We start from the raw sequence: 18128 nt of genomic DNA on the forward strand, positions 1-18128 counted from the left end.
AAAGCACTAACTGTATACTAGGCACTGTTGTAGGTGTTGGGAAGATGGAAGTGATCTGAATATTTCTCTGCTGGTGTTTAAAACTGGAGAGCATAGTGGTAAGGTCATGGGGTGAGGAAACATACTGTTTAGGCTCAAATCCTGGTTCTACCATTTCCTAGTTGTGTGGCCTTGGGCCAAGTTACTTTAATTTCCTTTTGCCTCAGTTTGCATATGTGTAAAATAGGAATGAAAATGGTACCTATGTTATAGGGATGTTTGTGAGGCTAAATGTGTTGATATATGCGAAGTGCTTAGAATAGTGTCTGGAATACTATATATACTATATAAGCATTTGTTTCTTTTCCTAAGTAGAATAGCGTCTGCCCTCAGGAAGCTCCCACTCTAGTTTAGATCACCTTCTTTCTCTCTTCCTCAGTCACCACAGTTGTTCAGATGACTGTGGAAGCAGAAGAGGATAACTGGTGCTCCCCAAAGGCCTTTCACACACTTGTATTGCACACGACCTTTCCTTAATCCTAGGGCACTGGAGCAGCAGTGCTATTTTTCACTAGTAATACTCTGAGCACCACAAACTCTAAGATTGGGACACATAGTGTCAATTTTATGTTGAAAAAGATTTTAAAAATGATCAGTGTGGGGGGGCTTCCCTGATGGCGCAGTGGTTAAGAATCCGCCTGCCATTGCAGGGGACATGGGTTCGAGCCCCAGTCCAGGAAGATCCCACATGCCGCGGAGCAACTAAGCCCTTGTGCCACAACTACTGAAGCCTGCGTGCCTAGAGCCTGTGCTCCGCAGCAAGAGAAGCCGCAGCAAGAGAAGTCACCGCAATGAGAAGCCTGCGCACCACAATGAAGAGTAGCCCCCGCTCAATTCAACTAGAGAAAGCCCGCGCACAACAACAAAAACCCAACACAGCCAAAAATAAATAAAATACATAAATTTTAAAAAAAGTGCTAATGATCAGTGTGGGTTGAGAAGATTAACTTCTTTTTGGGAATTATACCTATGAGTAAAGACTGAGTAAGACATTTTATTTGTTTTCCCAGAGAACCAAGAAATTTGAATTTCTCCAGACAATTTAAAATTCTCCTGATGCAATTTAAACTTCTTCCTCTCACCTAGGAAGATGGTACTCATGGCTGGCACCAAACATTTCTGCTCCTAAGGCCATGTTCCCTAATACCACATCTACCCTATCCAAATATTAATAAATTAGGCTCTAGAACATACAAAATCATACGTTAGTTTTATTGTCCCTATCACTCTTCTTAGATAGTAACAGAGATAGAGTAATAAGAAGAAAAATAGTTGGGGCTTCCCTGGTGGCACAGTGGTTAAGCATCCGCCTGCTAATGCAGGGGACATGGGTTCCAGCCCTGGTCCGGGAAGATCCCACATGCCGCGGAGCAATTAAGCCCGTGCACCACAACTACTGAGCCCGTGTGACACAACTACTGAAGCCTGCATGCCTGGAGCTTGTGCTCCGCAAGCCACCGCAATGAGAAGCCCCCTGCAACTAGAGAAAGCCCGTGCACAGCCATGGAAGACACAACGCAGCCAATAAATAAATAAATAAATAAAATCTATTTAAAAAAAGAAAAGAAAAGAAAAATAGCTAACATCTTCTGTGAGGTTCCAGGCACTGTATGCTAGATCCCAACCCATTTGCCTTTTTTGAAAATCATATGCTAGAAATGATTCCTCCCTCAACTAATGTCTTAGGTCAGCCATTCCTGTATTACAAGTTTGGTGTAAATTTGGATATGGCAGTTAAGCAAGGTGTAGGCCTGGGCCTTTGATTTTTCACCAGAGATCTTTATCTCCTCAGCCCAGAATTCCACGAGAAAAATTTTCCATGTTGCTTCCTTTGCCCATGGGCAGAGTTTTTCTGGTTTCTGTCTTGCTGCCCTTCCTGGTTAGATGCCATGGTCCTGTCCTGCCTTGAACCTGCCCAGGGCCAGGTCTCCTATCACAGCATATTGAAACTCCTGCCTTTAGCTGCTGGGACCTACTTCTGGTCCAGTAATTCCCCCTAACCCTTCCCCTCCCAGCCCCATGATGTAGTCTATGAGTCTATCACTCAAGCTTAAAGCTTCATCTTTGCTTCTGGCACTAAAAAGCTTTCTCCGTCTCTCTTAAATTCAGTATTTACTATATTACTAATTTTTAAAACTTAGGCTTTATTTTTTAAGAGATGTTTTAGACTTTAAGGAAAATTGAGAAGATAATACAGAATGTTCCCTACACTACTGCATGCAAGTTTTCTGTTATTAACATGTTACAGTATGTTTGCTAAAATTAATGAACCAACATCGATACATTATTATTAACGAAAGTCCATAGTTTATTCAGATTTTCTTAGTTTTTACCTAAGTTCCGTTTTCTGTTCCAAAATCCCATCCAGGATGCCACATTACCTTTAGTTGTTATGTCTTCTTAGGCTCCTCTTGGCTGTGACAGTTTCTCAGAGTTTCCTTGTTCTTGATGACCTAGGCAGTCTTCAGGAGTACTGTTAAGGTATTTTGTAGGATGCCTCACTACTGGAATTTGTCTAATGTTTTTCTTATGATTAGAATGGGCTTATGGGTTTTGGGGAGGAAGATCAGAAAGGTTAAGTGCCATTGTCATCATATCATAACAAAGGTACATACTATCAACATAATTTATGGTCAGCATGATGTTGACTTTGATTAGCTGGCTGCAGTGTTTGTCAGGTGGCACTACTGTAAAGTTAGTCTTCCCCCCTTTGCTTTGGAAGGAAGTCTCTATGTATGGTCCACACTTAAGGAGTGGGGAGTTATGCTCCCCTTTATTACTGTTTTTTTTTAATGGTTATATTTAATCAAGGGGTTCTGTGTTGGCTCTATCAAATTTCTGGTTGTAGAAATTGAATCCTTCCTCAGGATTTGCTGTTCTCCTTAATACAGTGGACACTGGTTTCTTACATTATCTCTGCAGCATCTCACATGAACAGCTACTACCTCCTTCTTTTACTTTTTTCTCTCCCTTTACTTGTAACACCACACTCTCTGAGTTTGCCTCTCACCACTTTGACTAGTTTCTCTCAATTTCCTTTGTCAGTCCTTCCTCCTGTCTCCATCCCTACTCACTGTAATTCCTTCACCCTACATCATCTTATCTTCTCACTCTCTCCCGGGGACCTCACCTCTTGGCTTTTGAGCCATCTAGGGCACTTCTATGGCTACCTTTACCATCTATGAGTTGATGGGTCCCAAATGTTTTTATTTCCTGCCAAGACTTATCTTTTGAGCCTCTCCCTCTCCTCATTCTCTCTTCTCCCTGTCTTATCTATCTCTTCATTCATCTACCCACATATCTATCCATCTGTCTGTCTAATATCCCTGTCTATCTAACTACGTTCTACTGGGCATCTCCACTGGGTGTCCACTAAATCCATTATTCTCTCCTACAAACCAGGGAAATTTTTAGGAGTAGCTGAACTCAGGGGACTCAGGACATGGTCATCAGGAAAAGTCATGCCTGCTTCATTCCTTGGTTCTGCTTCCCCCAGTGTTGGCATCATTCTTAGACTGTTTCTACTACTGTAAGAGTGACATGGTTCCTAGTAGATTCATAGAAAAAGAGATCCCCCTCTTCCCAATAGTTATGTTAAAAGTTCTGGTATTGAATCTCATTGGTTCTGTCTGAATCATGTATCTGTTCAAACCAATCACTCTGCCCCAAGGTATCCCGTGCTCTCTGACTTGACACCCTAGGTCATATGCACACTCTTGGAATTGGGGATGTGCCCAGCTTAACCCAATCATCTGTACTGAGAGTAGGGGAGATATGGTTTACCACAAACTGTCCAGGGAGGGGAGGATGAGTGCTGTTTCCAGAAGAAGTAGGGTATACATGCTGGGTAAGTTGGACTACTGGTCTCCCATTTGCGGATTTTAAAATGCACATCTGATAATGTCATGGCTTGGCTTCACATCCTCAGTGTATCTTCCTTACTTTTAGGATGAACTGCTGGCTCTTTATCAAGGCCTTCAAGTTTCTCTCAACCTCTTTTATCCCATTGCATTTTGGCTCTGCTTTCCTTGCTATGGTTCAACCACACTTTGGTTTTTACCTGATTTGGGTCATGTGCTTTTCTGCCTCAGAGTCTTTAAGTATTGCTATAGACTGAATGTTTGTGTTCTCCTCAAATTCCTATGTTGAAATCTTACCCCCCAATGTGATGGTATCAGGAGGTGGGGCCTTTGGTAGACGATTAGGTCATGAGGGCGGATAAATCTCTGTTGTTCATCAGCCACCTAGTCTGTGGTATTCTGTGACAGCAGCCCCAACTAAGACAAACATGCCATTTTCACTGCCTTAGAACTTTCTCCTCTTTTCTATTTCCCCACCCTCATACTTTTGCTTAGCTCATTATCTTAAATGTCATTTCCCCAGAGGAGAATTCCTGATTTCTCAGGATAAGTTAGGTCCATTAGCTCTCATGGTCCCCTGTACTTCTCCACAGGATTGATCACAACTCTGATAGTTAATTATTTTTATAGTTGTCTGTCACCCTTCCCCCATGGACTTTATGCTTCATGAAGGCAGGAACTGTGTTTCATTCACTACCTTATTGCTAAACCCTAGTTCCTGGTGCAGAGTACGGCACACGGGAGTAATTCAGTGCATATTGGTTTAATGAATGAATGAGTGAACAAATGAGGGTTCACATGCTGTCTTAGCTCGGGCTGCTGTAACAAAATACCATAGAATGGTTGGCTTAAACAACAGAAATGTATTTCTCACAAGTTCTGGAGACACTGGAAGTCTGCAGAAAGATCAAAGTGCTTGCCAGTTTGGTTCCTGGTGAGAACCAGCTGCCTGGCTTGCAGGTGGAAGTCTTCCTTCTGTGTCCTCACACCAAGGCAAGGGTGTTGGGGAGAGTAAGCTCTCTGGTGACTTCTTATAAGGACACTAATCCTGTCTTGAGGACCCCAGCCTCATGATCTCATCTAAACCTAATTACCTCCCAAAGGCCCTGTCTCCAAATACCGTCCCCTTGGGGGTTAGGGCTTCTGTATATAAATTTTGGGGAGACACGATTCACCTCATAGCACATGCATTATCTCATTTGACCCTTGATAACCCCATGACATAGGTCCCATTTCAGGATGAAGAAAAGGAAGCTTAGAAAGTTGAAACTACCCAAGGCCACTCAGCTAGGTAATGACAGAACTTGGAAGTTTTCAAATCTAGGGATATTTGCCTTAAAAGCAACTGTAGATTTGCTGCCTCATGAGGCCTCTGAGGCATCTTCCTGTTTGGTTTTGAGCCTTTTGGTGTGAGGGTACATGTGAAAGTGTGTGAAGCAGGAATGTAAAGGGGAGCTCAAATGGAGGGGAGTCCATACTGCAGAGCGCAGGAGAGCACCTGAAAGCTGAGGGAAAAGATACTGAGAAGGGAGATTTGTCCCCAGGAAGAGACTGGAAAAGGAGTGTGACAGGAAGCTGGACCCTGGAGGGCTGGAAATGGAGTTTGGGATTATGATGTCAACCATCATCAGGGAAATGTTTGACTCATCTTCCCTTTACCCTCTCGCCCTTGTTCCCAGGTCCTACACCCTTTTGCTGGCTGTGACAGGGTTTTCAGAACAGGAAAAAGAAGCGTGAAATAGGAGGAGCAAAAATAAGGTAGCCCCCGCCTTACACTGAGGCAGTGGGAGTTACAAAGTTCTCTCTGTTGGATAGATCTTAGAATAAGAACATTTCTCCCACACAGAACCAGTGTTAAGATAAGGGTGAGATTTGCACAGTCCTCAAAAGCCTAATTAACTCATGATGTTCTGGAAACAGCACCAGTAACAATATATCTCAATTCAGAAAGCATTTATTGAGCTCCTCCTCTGAAGCAGGAGCTATGGAAAGTGCTGGAGATTTAAAGGGCCGTGGGTGACTTCCCCTGCCCTTGTGTGATGATTTAGAAACTTTGGGGCACCAGCCCCTTATCTTTGCCATTATTTCTACAGAAAGGTGAATTCTCAGTCACGGCACACAGGGTGTGGGCCATGTCTGGAACATACTGACCTTTCTTCCTCTGGTTCCCTTTTCTCACCCTCCCATCTGCAGCCATTCCTTTAACTGAGCGCAGCCACTTGGCCTCCTAGTTCCTGCCAAGAAAGAAATTCTGGAGCTTGGCCTACCCAGTGCACTGAATTGAAGCCCTGAGTTTGACTCTTAGATAGCCATTTGGCTGTAGGGCAGTCACATAGCATCTCTGAAACTCAGGAATCAATTACATCCTAGATTACCTCACAGAGTTCTTGGGGAATATTAAATGATATGTATGTGCTTCATAAACAGTAAAGCATTACATAATGCAAAACAATTGTGCTGATCCTCATAGAGTTGATTAGTCGGATGGGGCCTTAGAGATCTCCTATTGCCACCCAATATTTACTGTGTGCCAGGCTTTCTTCTACGCATTTCACATGTAGTAGTCTGTTTAATCTGCAGAGCAGCCCAGTGGGGTAGTACTATTATTATCCTCAACTTACACATGAGGAACAGAGAAGTTAAATGCCTTGTCCAGTGTCACATTGTAAGTAGCAGAGCTGAGATTCAAAGACAGGCAGTCAGGCAGGCAGTTAATCACCAAACCAAGCTGCCTCCTGTGTGCTCTGTTACCACCCTCTGATACTCCTCTGGGAGCACTCGACAGGATTATGATTGCTTGCCTTAGTGATAAATAAGCTACTGGAAGGCAGGAACTGTACCTCATTACACACACACACACACACACACACACACACACACACACAGTGCCTGCCACATGGTTGGAGCTCAGTAAATGTTTGTCGAATGCATAAATGTACTCAGGAGAGATACATAGCAAGTCTGATACTATCTACTATGTTTTTCCTTCATCTTTTCTTGGCTAACTATGCTCATTTTCTTCAGCCATTACCAGTAGGAGGTTCTTTGGCATTTCTCACTCACTATCCTAATTGCCCTCCCCTGCACTTTCTCAACTTTAACAACGACCCACCTAAACTGGTAGAAGTGAACACTGTACTTGGAGAATATTCTCACCAGCACTGGGTATGACTACCCTTTCCTGCCCGCACAGTGTATGTTCCTTGTCCTGGACTCTCTCAGGAGCCTACTCCTGCCCCTGAACTATTTGCCTGGGCAGGTTCTTGACCATGAAGCCAAGTGCCCAATGTGAACCTTAAGCCTTTACTGGTAGTCTAGACTGGTAAGGGGAATCCATTAAACGGTACCTCCCCTCTCCTTCCTTCACTTTTCCTTTCCTGGGAGGAGCTTAAGAACTTAGGGATTTCCTAAGTTCTTACGGGAGAAAAGAGGTTATAGCTGGTGAGGAAGCTGGGGCAGGAGAATGCTTCTTCTAATCTGGAATCCAGAGAATTTGTCAATTTTGCTTCATGGCATGACTAAAATGAGTTTTCTTGTAGGAAAAAAAAATCAGCATAATTGGCCTCATCTACTGGACTATATTTAAGGGGATAATGGGACAAGATGTTTGATTTTAGATATGTTTTGAAAAATCCTGTATTATAGTGGACAAAAAATATTTGCAGTGTGTCTGTTGGGTTCCTCAAATTGGAAAAGTACAGACTCTGGTTCTCATCACACACTAAAAAGACTGACGAAAAGTGAGATTCGATTGTTAGATAAACTGGCAACCACATACACAATAAATTCTCTATTCCAATCAGGGTTTTTATTTTTTGTTGTTTCGGTTAGACATTACTCTGGGGAACTAAGTCCCCCACTGGACACTCAGAGATCTGTTCTTTGAGTCGGGGTCAACGCCACCAGCTCCCAGAGACACTCCCCTCTGTGGGTCCGCGACCCCTCTGCTGGGGGGCGGTGCCGCGCCTGCGGGAGCGCGCGTCCGAGGAGCCGTCGGCGAGTGGAAGTGGAGGAACGAAAGCGACCTGGGGGAGCTAGCGAGGCCTCACGTGCGCGCTCCCGCCATCCAGCCCGCGTGCTCGCGCGCCCGCTCGCCCGCCCGCCCTCCCGGGAAGTCTCGCGATGCCGTAGCCCGGTGCTCCCGCTGCAGGAGGCGCAGGCTGTTGCTGTGGTTGCCTGAGTTGCTGCTGAGGCGGCGGCGACGGCGGCGGAGGCGGTGGCGGCGGCGGCGCTGGTGGAGGTGTCGGCTCTTGGGCGGATGTTGACATTGTGTTGTTGTTATTGCTGACGGTAATGGCGGCGGCGACGGCCGGGACCCCATCTCCTCTGTAGCCGACGCCGAGACAGCCCGGAGTGAACTCCGCGGCCTCGGAGCCCGCGGCAGCGACTCCCTTCAGCCTCCGCCGCCTTGCCAGCCCGTATCCCGGCCTCAGCCCCTGGACAGGCCCCTTCGGGCAGGGGGCCTCGGAGGCTCAGGATGGCGGATTTCGACGAGATCTATGAGGAGGAGGAGGACGAGGAGCGGGCCTTGGAGGAGCAGCTGCTCAAGTACTCGCCGGACCCGGTGGTGGTCCGCGGCTCCGGTCACGTCACCGTGTAAGGCCCGGAGGAGGGCGAGGGCGAGGCCGGGAGGTGCAGGGCTGGGGCGGGCCCCTTACTCCGCGGGGGCCCTCTCGCCCCGGTGTGCGTCTGGTGTCGGAGGCCTGCGGGAGGAGTAGGCGACCAGGAAGTGAAAACTTGCTTTATTTTCATTGGTTTCGGTCTCTGAAGTGGGGACAGACGCTGCCCTCCCTTCCCCCGCACCCCTCTTAGTAGGCCCTTCGGGCCTGGGCGCCTTGACGGATCCCAGAAGGAAGGTTATTCTTCAGGGTCTGCCCTTCCGGCCACCCCTTCAGCTTTGGTGTGGAAATACGCATTTCTGAGGTGTCTCCCCCTGTTTTCTCATCCAGTTACCCTGTGCTTCTGTCTCCTCGTCTGTGCCTTTGAGCCTAGTGACATATGGCTCAGAGGCCAGATGTGGGCCGGGTGAGACCCCAGTGACGATCGGTAATGAGTGATTCCCTGTCCTTGTGTAGTTCACACACCCACAGGTCTTCCCAGTTTCTTGCAGAGTCAGTTTCTGCGGAACTAGTGCAAGTTCCTGTAATTGTATATGATAAAAAGTATAGATGAACATATATATTTAAGATGCAGAACGATGTATGCTTACACATAATTAAAAAAAAAAATCTATGTGATGGGCACACACCGCTCAGGTTACTGAGGGTTCTCAGTAATCTAAGTCCCTCCTTTGGGCATGAACTCTGGGATGGCTTCTTCATTTGATAAGGGTTCCTGTAAGTCCAACTGGCAGCATTTTAAAAGCGCAATATTATTCAAACAATAAGGAAGGAGAGCTTTCTGAAAGGTCATGACTAATAAAGGAATGTGAAGACTTGAACCAAATAATGAGCTGTCCGGAAGCAGGAAGTTTTGTAATGTTTCTCTGAGAAGTCCAGAGTTTTGTACAACTTGAAGTATTTATACTGTTTTTCATTTTAGATCTCTGTTCAAATTCTAGGTCAAACTTCATGCTTGTCAGATATCTCCCCACTTCACCTTTTTAGTAAAATAAAAGGGCCAGCAAGTCTGAGACTGCCTGGAACACTTTTCATTATATTTTTGGTTTAGGGTGAGTGGGTCTTGCAGTGAATAACTTTCAGTGAAACAGTAAGACTTTTCATATAAGACCGTCAGCAAAACCCTTGCATTTCTCAATACATGATGTGATCAGCCATATTGTTGTTTGGGTGTGCTTATGTAATGCTTTGATTTCTTTAGCACCTGTTAGTTTATATTCAGGTGACTTAACCAGGGTGAAAACGCTGCCTAAGTGCTGTCACAGTGCCATGAGAAGACAATGGAATTTATCACCACAATAACAGTTACTTAGTATTTTAACTGTTATCACCAGCAGAATTAAGACATGTAACCAAATATAGTGGGATATTAAATCTTTTTTTAACACATATCACAGAAATTTTTAAGTCTTCAGAGCCTGCCATTTAAGTTTTGTTTGACTATTAGGACCTTTTTACATTCTTTTAAACCTAAGGAGTGCTTAAAGAAGAGTTTTCAAACTTTATCATGTTGTCTGCCCACCCTGCCCCTTACATTCCTCTTGTCAAAAAAAAAGCTGGCAATATTTTATTTAAAAAGGTGCAACTATAGTTATAATGTTTCCTCTGTTTAAGGGAAAGAAAAGCTAAGTACTTTCTTGGGCATGATGGAAAATATAATAGGGGAAGTGCTCAGAACCAAATAGGTGATTAGCAAATTTGATTTTAGTTGGCTGCTTAGAGAGGTTAACAGAGTGGAGAGAATTAGTGGTGGTTCTCAACGTTAGTTGCCCATTAGAATCACCTGGGGAGCTTTAAAAAAAAAAAGCCGTGTCTTTGCCCCAGTTGAAAGCCAGTTATCTAAGTGAGTGTCCCAGGCTTGCATAGCTTGTTTAAAAAGTTCCACAGGTGATTCAAATATGTACCCAGGATTGAAAACCATTATTCCAGAGTATAAGAGGAACTATATGCCACCAGTAAACAGTATGCCTTTCTACGAGGGGAGTTAATTTTTCTGCGATCTCCCTCAGCAACTTCTCTTTCTTTCTTGTTACCTTGGTTCCAGGCTCTGGGTTCAGATCTATCCTCTGCCACTTTTTGGGTAAATTATTTATATCTAAGACTCTTCATTTAAGATGGGGATAGTTATAGTCCCTCACTGTTAAAATTATTAAGGATTAATTGAGAAAATACATGCAAAGAATTCATCACATTGTATGGTAATGTGCTCAATAGATATTAGCCTTTATTATCATTCACACACACAGTGTTCCACTTTGAGAAACATAGGAGTAAAGCACAGTACTAAGCAATGCGAACTGCCGTTTTCAAACCTAATAGTGATTCACTTTAGTCTTGTTTTTCCATTTCTAGACAATTTGTATGAGGTTAAATTATTGTGTGAAATATTTCAGTGAGGATTAATAAGAATCTTTCTGCATTGAAAACCTAATCCTGTTTTGTGGTGCCATATATAAATATAGTAACTAATGCAAAACTCTTTTTACATGACTCTGTCATCCATAATTCACAGGCTTACTATGCCAGTAGGAACCCAGTTAACACCTATAAAGATTTCTGAAATTGGTGTTTATGGGTTGCTATACCTGTTGAGCATATTCAGTTTTTCTTGCCTTTAAGTACAAATGGGGGGACTTCTCTGGCGGTCCAGTGGTTAAGACTTCGCCTTCCAATGCAGGGGGTGTGGGTTCGATCCCTGGTTGGGGAGCTAAGATCCCATATGCCTTGCGGCCAAAAAACCAAAATATAAAATAGAAGCAATATTGTAACAAATTCAATAAAGACTTGAAAAATGGTCCACATCAAAAAAAAAACTTAAGTATAAATGGGAAGAGCTATTAAAATAGTTATAATAAGACTGGTTAAGCTTATCACTGCAGCTGCCCTACCCCCTACCCATTTATTTAAACTAAGGAACTGTTCAGAGCCCTTTTCCCTTGAAAGGCAATTATAGTGTAATGTATAGAATCATCTGTAATACAGATCAATCTGAAAAGATATAGATCCATCCATATGTGTTTTTCACAGATTTCACTTTTGAGTAGACGCTTATAGTTGAATATTTCTACTCTTTTCTCCCCCTATGATTTACTACATCGTATTATACTATTACTCTCATTTTAGACATCACTATATTCTCATATGATGTAATTTGGCACGTCATTATAGTGACGTGAGAAATTAAGTCACCTTCCATTTTCTACTACACAGGCAGGTCTTGGTTAGTTTTGTGGCATAATCAGATTTTGGGAACATAAGTATTTAAAATGTATAATTTGCCTAAACGAAGCCTGCTTTAATGTAGTTTCTAATAAAATATTTTCATGTTGACCCCAAATCAGGCTTAAACTGTGTACCTCCATTAAGATCAGTATTCTTTCTTGATATTCTTCTAGATGAGTATAATAATTTCCTTCATTTTTGGATTTGCATGTAGCAATATGAAACAGGGTGGCAGCTCCAACAGGAAGAAATCTTCTGCAGAAGCATATTTTGAGGAAAGTGGCATTTGAAGGAAGAGAGGGAAATGATAAGTTCCTGTTATTGCATAATGTTTATGTACATGTAATTTAAAAGGCTTGAACTCCCACTTCAATTAAAAGTAGATTTCCTGTGTGTGTGTGTGTGTGTGTGTGTGTGTGTGTGTTTGTGTATGTGTGTGTGTGTGTATTATTATGTAATGAAGATGAGGGGAAAAAACTGATTAACTTATTAGGTGGTATTGGCCAAATTTGTTAATATTTTTAAATTATGGTGTTCTTTGCCCCTTAGAATAAATTTGTGTAAAATATAATGATCATTTGTTGAAGAGTTTAATTTTTTACAATGATGATAGTGATGTGTTAATATAAAAATTAGAATTTAAAACTGGTTTTAGGCCAGTATTTCCTATCTAAACTATCATTATAACTGACATTAGTTCCTGTCTCATTTCATGCCCTCCCATATCAGAATCAAACCTGGAGCTTTCATAGGGCATGTATAATCTTTGACTAAAATAAGCCCAGTCATAGAGCCAACTTATTTTACTGGGGTTTGTTTCTAATTTCACTAAATTATTGTGTCTTCGGGAACTTTCTTCTGAGGTATAATCTTCCTGTCATGTCCACAAATAATTCCTCATCCTTTACCAGTTTTTATCAATGGCTGTGGGACATCATTCTCTTTGTCTTCATCTCAGTTAAGCTGTGAAAATTGAAAGATTTAGAAATGTGACTTGAAAAAATATGGGAACACTTGGGATACAATAGGATCTTTGCATAGGAGACATCACAGGAACACTTTAGTGTATACTGACCTTTCAGATGGTAGAGTTAAAAAAAAATTGTCTTGAAATGTATTGGACCAAGACTGCTTCTAGATGCTGTGTTTAGCAACAAGAGACCTGAATATGATTTGCCCAAATAACAGATTCACTTTAGTTTAACAGTTTGTTTTAAACTTTATAACTCCCACCTCCTCTCTTCCACCCGACATAATTCCATTTTTAAAGATTAAATTTTTTGTTTGGAGATTTTTGAAGATCTTATTGATACTTCTGCACAAAACTGGATAGTTCTTTGAGGGCAGGAATTATGCTTCTTGGTTTTTATTTCTCCATTGCTTCATATAGTGTCTGGAATGTTATAGGTCCTGAAATGTTCTCTAAATAAATGAGGTGATTGCATACATCTTTGGATCTTGTTAGAATTGTCAAAGGAATAACTGTTTTTTTTTGTTTTTTCTGTACCTACCAATGAAGGCAAACAATATTTTACAATAGAACTCTTATGAAATCACATTTATAAGATAAGTGGCCAGTCTTATTTCATTGATTTATTTATTGGCCGTGCTGTGCAGCTTGCAGGAGCTTAGTTCCCTGACCAGGGATTGAACCCGTGCCCTCGGCAGTGAAAGCACAGAGTCTTAACCACTGGACCGCCAGGAAATTCTCTGGCTTCTCTTTTTTTTTGTTGTAATGTATATATTCGTTTATTAAAAATCCATGCACAACCGTATTCATTTTTGTAAAAACACATACAAATGAAAAGATGCATGTTAAATACATTTAATTGATTGCCTAAGAGGAGAGGAAGAAAATACGAGCAATGTAAATAGGAATAAAAGGAAATTAATTCCCATGTCATATACCTATCATTTTAAAATAACAATAAAATAAGAATGCCAGGGAATTGAGAAGCCAGGATACCAAAGGCAGAGAAGAATAGGGGTTGATGCCCAAGTCTGGGCTTCTATTTGCTCCACATGATTCACAGGGCAGGCTGATGTCTTTTCTTAAAAAACAAAGTTTGGTGAATGTGAGGAAATTGTCACCTAAAGTAGATATTTTTTTCCCAGAGAATTTTCTTACTCCGTATAATTTGAGAGGAAATTAGTTTGATTTAGAACATAGCATTGAATGTATCTCTGATAATATGAAGGAAAAAAAATGCTAAATGTTTTAACTGGATTAACTGCCAAAAATTCTCAATGGGTAAACTTTCTTGAAGAAATGAGAAATATGGTAGTAAACTGAAGTTTCAAAATTTTACTGTATTTGAATTTGAAATTCACATGATATTCCAGTCCAAACAGTTCAATGTGGAATTTCTGCCTGCCAACAGATGTGAAATTAACCAGTACTTAAGATTTTATGTGTCTAGCTAAGTGGAATATAGGAACTAAATGGTGGGACGTAAATGATATGAAATTATTTATGATGGTAAATAATCAAATACTAAATATTATTATTCTAAATAACATTACTCTAAATAATAATGTTATATGAGAGCTGCTCTTGAATTCCAACTTGAGTTTATATTCCTAGCGGGTTAAACACCTAGGATATTAGACTAACTATATACTCAGAAGGGAATCTTTTAAGTCTCTCTAGTATCTATGTCTGGCTTAGCTTTCAAATCTGTTATAAAGCTACTAAAGATTTCATTCACGATAAAATTAAGCTTTAAAATATAACAGCAACAGATGCTGTTAGGTATCCTTACTCCAGTATCTTCTGTGTAAGACTTGTTGGTGACTTTTCATAATTTGTTTCAGAATCCACTTGTAAAATCAGATCTTATACCAGTGTTTCCGTGTTCATGCAGTCTAGCTTAATCCCAGTACAATATTTTTTAAACTTGCCTAATCATCAGAATCACTAAGGACATTTTAAAAAATATACATTTCGAGTTCTTACCCAAGACATCCCCAATCAGAATCTTTAGGGGAAGACTAGGAATTTTTATTTTTAATAAGACCTTGGGTGATTCTTATATCAGATGCATTTGGAAAACAATAGATGGTACTGTGGAAAGAGTGTGGTCTTGGATGTCAGGCAGATTGATTTCAGTTCTCAGAAACTTCCTAACTGTAACCATTAACCTTTCTGAACTTTAGTTTTCTCATCTGCAAAAGGGATATCTACCTCAGAGATTAGGTGTGACAGTCAGAAATAATTTATCTGATTACCTGGACCCATAGTAGGCATTCAGCAAATGATTACCATATATTTTGATATTTATCCCTTCATGCATATTTTTTGGTTAATCTTTACTGTTTTCTTGGAAATCAGTCTGAAATGTGACATATGCTTTCCTGCTTTAAAGCAAGATCCTGAGCATAAATCAGAATTATCTGATTGAGTAGGGGAAACATTTAATCAAAAGAAGATACTAACAGATTGGTACACAGTGATGTTCTTCGAGGCTGTTGAGGTATTTTGGGGTTTGAGGATCTTCTCTGAATGGCACTTTCTTTTGAATTTCACATGTGAGAGATCTTACTTTCTGTTTACATTCTTCTTTTCTTTCTAATTGATCAGCTGTAGGTTGGAAATGAGACAACCAACCTTATTAGAGCTATGTGTGAAGTAAGAGAAGTTGGTTCTGAGTGCTAGACTTAGATGCTTGAATTTTAATACTTGGGTTTTAAGATACTTGTTTGCTCAGAGTATTTTTGACTAATCATTATCAACTGTCTTATTGAGGTTTCCTGATAAGTAATTTAACAAGTATTTATTAAATTTTATGCTAAATGTCATGTGAGTCTCTGGGTATATAGTTACGAATGAAACATGCATAGTTCCTCTGCCCTCCTGGAGCTTACAACTAATAGACAAATTATGTCTGAGAAAATTGCTGTGAAGGAGACCATTAGAGTCTCTGATAGAAAATAATGTGATTAGGGAGAACCCCTCTGAGAAGGAAACATTTAGGAAGGGTGAAAGAGTCCTGTGAAGAGCATTGCAAGTCTGGAGAACAGCAAAATAAGTTCGGCTTCCCTGAGGAGCTGAAAGGATACTACTGTATCGTGGCTAGAATGTAGGAAACAAAGGAGATAGTGCCTTGAAATGAGATTGGCGAGCTCAGGTAGGGGCCAGAAAGGATTGCAGAGAGATTAGAGTGAAACTAGGAAGAGTAGTTAGGAGCTCTTGGAACAGTAAAGATGAAATGATAGTGGCCTGGTCTAGGGTGATGGACTTTAGATAAAGGAGGTATTTCAGTTCTAACTGTAAACCATCAAATTTAGCAACTTTCCTATGAGGTATGGCAGAACTCGCACTGGCCACTTTTGCCATCTCATTCCCCAATTGTGGTATTTTTTGTTTTGTTTTTGGTTTTTGTTTTGGCTTTGTGGAGGGTGAGGTCAAAGAACTGTGGCTGCCCTTACTGTTGACTGGAGACTGTCCTGATGACATACCTACATTTCCTGTTCTGCTGCCACATGGCAGCTAGTATGCCAAGAGAACAGCATGTGGCAGAAGTGGAGAGGGGCTTTCCCACAAGATCGTGGATTTTGAAGTGAGGACCTTTGTACCCTTTAGCTACAAGATGTGTGATGTTTGACAGTGATCTGTTCATTAGGAGGAAAACACTGTGCTTTTTACATGTTTACACTTGAAACTGAATTGTCTACATAAGGATTGAAATTTTCTCAAAGATCTGGAAAAATGATTTTCTTCTTCTTGAGCTGTTTTCCATCCTACATCTAGTAAGTGAAGTTTACTTAGGGTAGATTTGGTTGGACTTTGTGTTAACTTACCTTTGTTCTTTTGATTGATAAGAAGTGAATGTTTATGTGTATCTCTATTTGTCTGTCTTGTCTGTCTGTCTGCTTCCTGCAAGAGCACCTTGTTTTATTCTCTTTGATCTTGCATTGTATTGATAATTACAATGGAGTCCTTGATTAGTGCAGTGAAGGAGTTCCTGTGTATCCAGCCTTCTTTCTCTGCCCTTTCTAAACTATTCAATTATAAATGTTACTTGAAATTGATATGTTGGTAGTCTGTACTATAAACCAATTCAACTATATATTATTTCTTAAATGAACATAATTTATTGTATTGCTCATAGTATTTATATAAATATGAAGGATATTCTACAATATATATAAATTAGATATATAAGGTCTTTTTTCCTTGGTCTGGTACAGGTAATATAAAGTAGTTGAGTTGGATTAGTTGAATCTCTAAATCATCAGACGTTAATACCATGAAGTTTAATCAGTATACATTTACATAACTTTATTGCTTTATATGTAATCGTCTCTTAATACTTGAAAATACCTTAATAATTGAAAATTAGTAAAATTCTAATGCTAGAATATTATAGAACTGTGTATAATTATGAGGTTATGATAGACTGATTGTAATACATGATTTAAATAAATTTTTGATTTCACTAGTTTATGAATGAGATTATACTTTCACAGAGCTGGTTGAACCCAAATGTATAGAATTTGGTCACACAGTTAAAATTTTTAGAGTTATATTATGAGACATATATATGTCTCCAACTCCAGGGGTTCTGTATCTTCTGGGTAAATATAGTACACTTTCAGTTCTATCCTTCCATGAGCCACATTGATATTCAGATGTGTATTAAGGCAGCCAGATGAATTTAAAGCGTGATTTTTATGCATTGAAATCTGTTAATTTCTTCTATGGTTATGGCTTCATCTCCCAAAATAGCGAAAAAGCTGATTCCATTGAGCTCAGAGTTCAGCATTAGGAAATAAGTGTTGTCTTCACTTGCCATTTGCATAACCCATGTGTTCAGGTTGAATCTGAAATTTCTAGTTCATATGTGTTGTCATATCGACAGGAAGATAAAATTCTCTTAGTCTATAGATTTGTACAGGTCAAGTGTCTCAGAGTTCAAAATATCCAAAACTGAATTTATAATCTTCCCCCCAAATCAGCTTCAAGTGCAGCCTTCCCATTTTCAGTTGATGACAGACCTGGCATCCTATTTGCTTAGACTAAAAAATCTGTGACACATTCTTGATGTCCCCGTTTCTCTTTCACTGCCTCTAATCTGTCAAGAAATCAATCTCTTGGCTCCGTCTTCAAAATATATCCAAACTCTGACCACTTTTTACCATCTGTACTGCTGGTGTGAGTTATCATTTTCTCTCTTTTGCCTTGTACTCAATACTTTTCTTCCCCCTGCTCCCACCTTTGCCTCTCAACCTTTACGGTCTCTTTGGTACATCTGCCACAGTGATTCTTTTAAAACATAAGTCAGATCACGTCTCTTTTCTGTATCAAGACTCCCTGAAGCTCCCCATCTTCAGAATTAAAGTTCCTTTTAATGGCCTGTAAGACCCTACCTGATCTGGCCCATTTCTC

The 18128-nt window shown here is 40.7% G+C and overlaps 1 protein-coding gene across 2 annotated transcripts in view; it reads left to right on the forward strand.

The window, feature by feature from the left end:
• Positions 1-8004: 8004 nt before the first annotated feature.
• CHIC2 (cysteine rich hydrophobic domain 2) overlaps positions 8005-18128 on the forward strand; it is a 47717-nt gene continuing 37593 nt past the window's right edge. Inside the window, exon 1 of one of the 2 annotated variants that reach the window (XM_027102954.1) lies at positions 8005-8495. In XM_027102954.1, the coding sequence (XP_026958755.1) occupies positions 8377-8495 (119 nt within the window). In that variant the 5' untranslated portion in view covers positions 8005-8376. The remainder of the gene's footprint in view (positions 8496-18128) is intronic. The other variant, XM_027102955.1, reaches the window with a different exon arrangement.

The sequence above is a fragment of the Aethalodelphis obliquidens genome, unplaced genomic scaffold (assembly GCF_003676395.1).
Source record: "Aethalodelphis obliquidens isolate GAN/ISIS:26980383/991018 unplaced genomic scaffold, ASM367639v1 scaffold6, whole genome shotgun sequence".
NCBI lineage: Eukaryota > Metazoa > Chordata > Mammalia > Artiodactyla > Delphinidae > Aethalodelphis > Aethalodelphis obliquidens.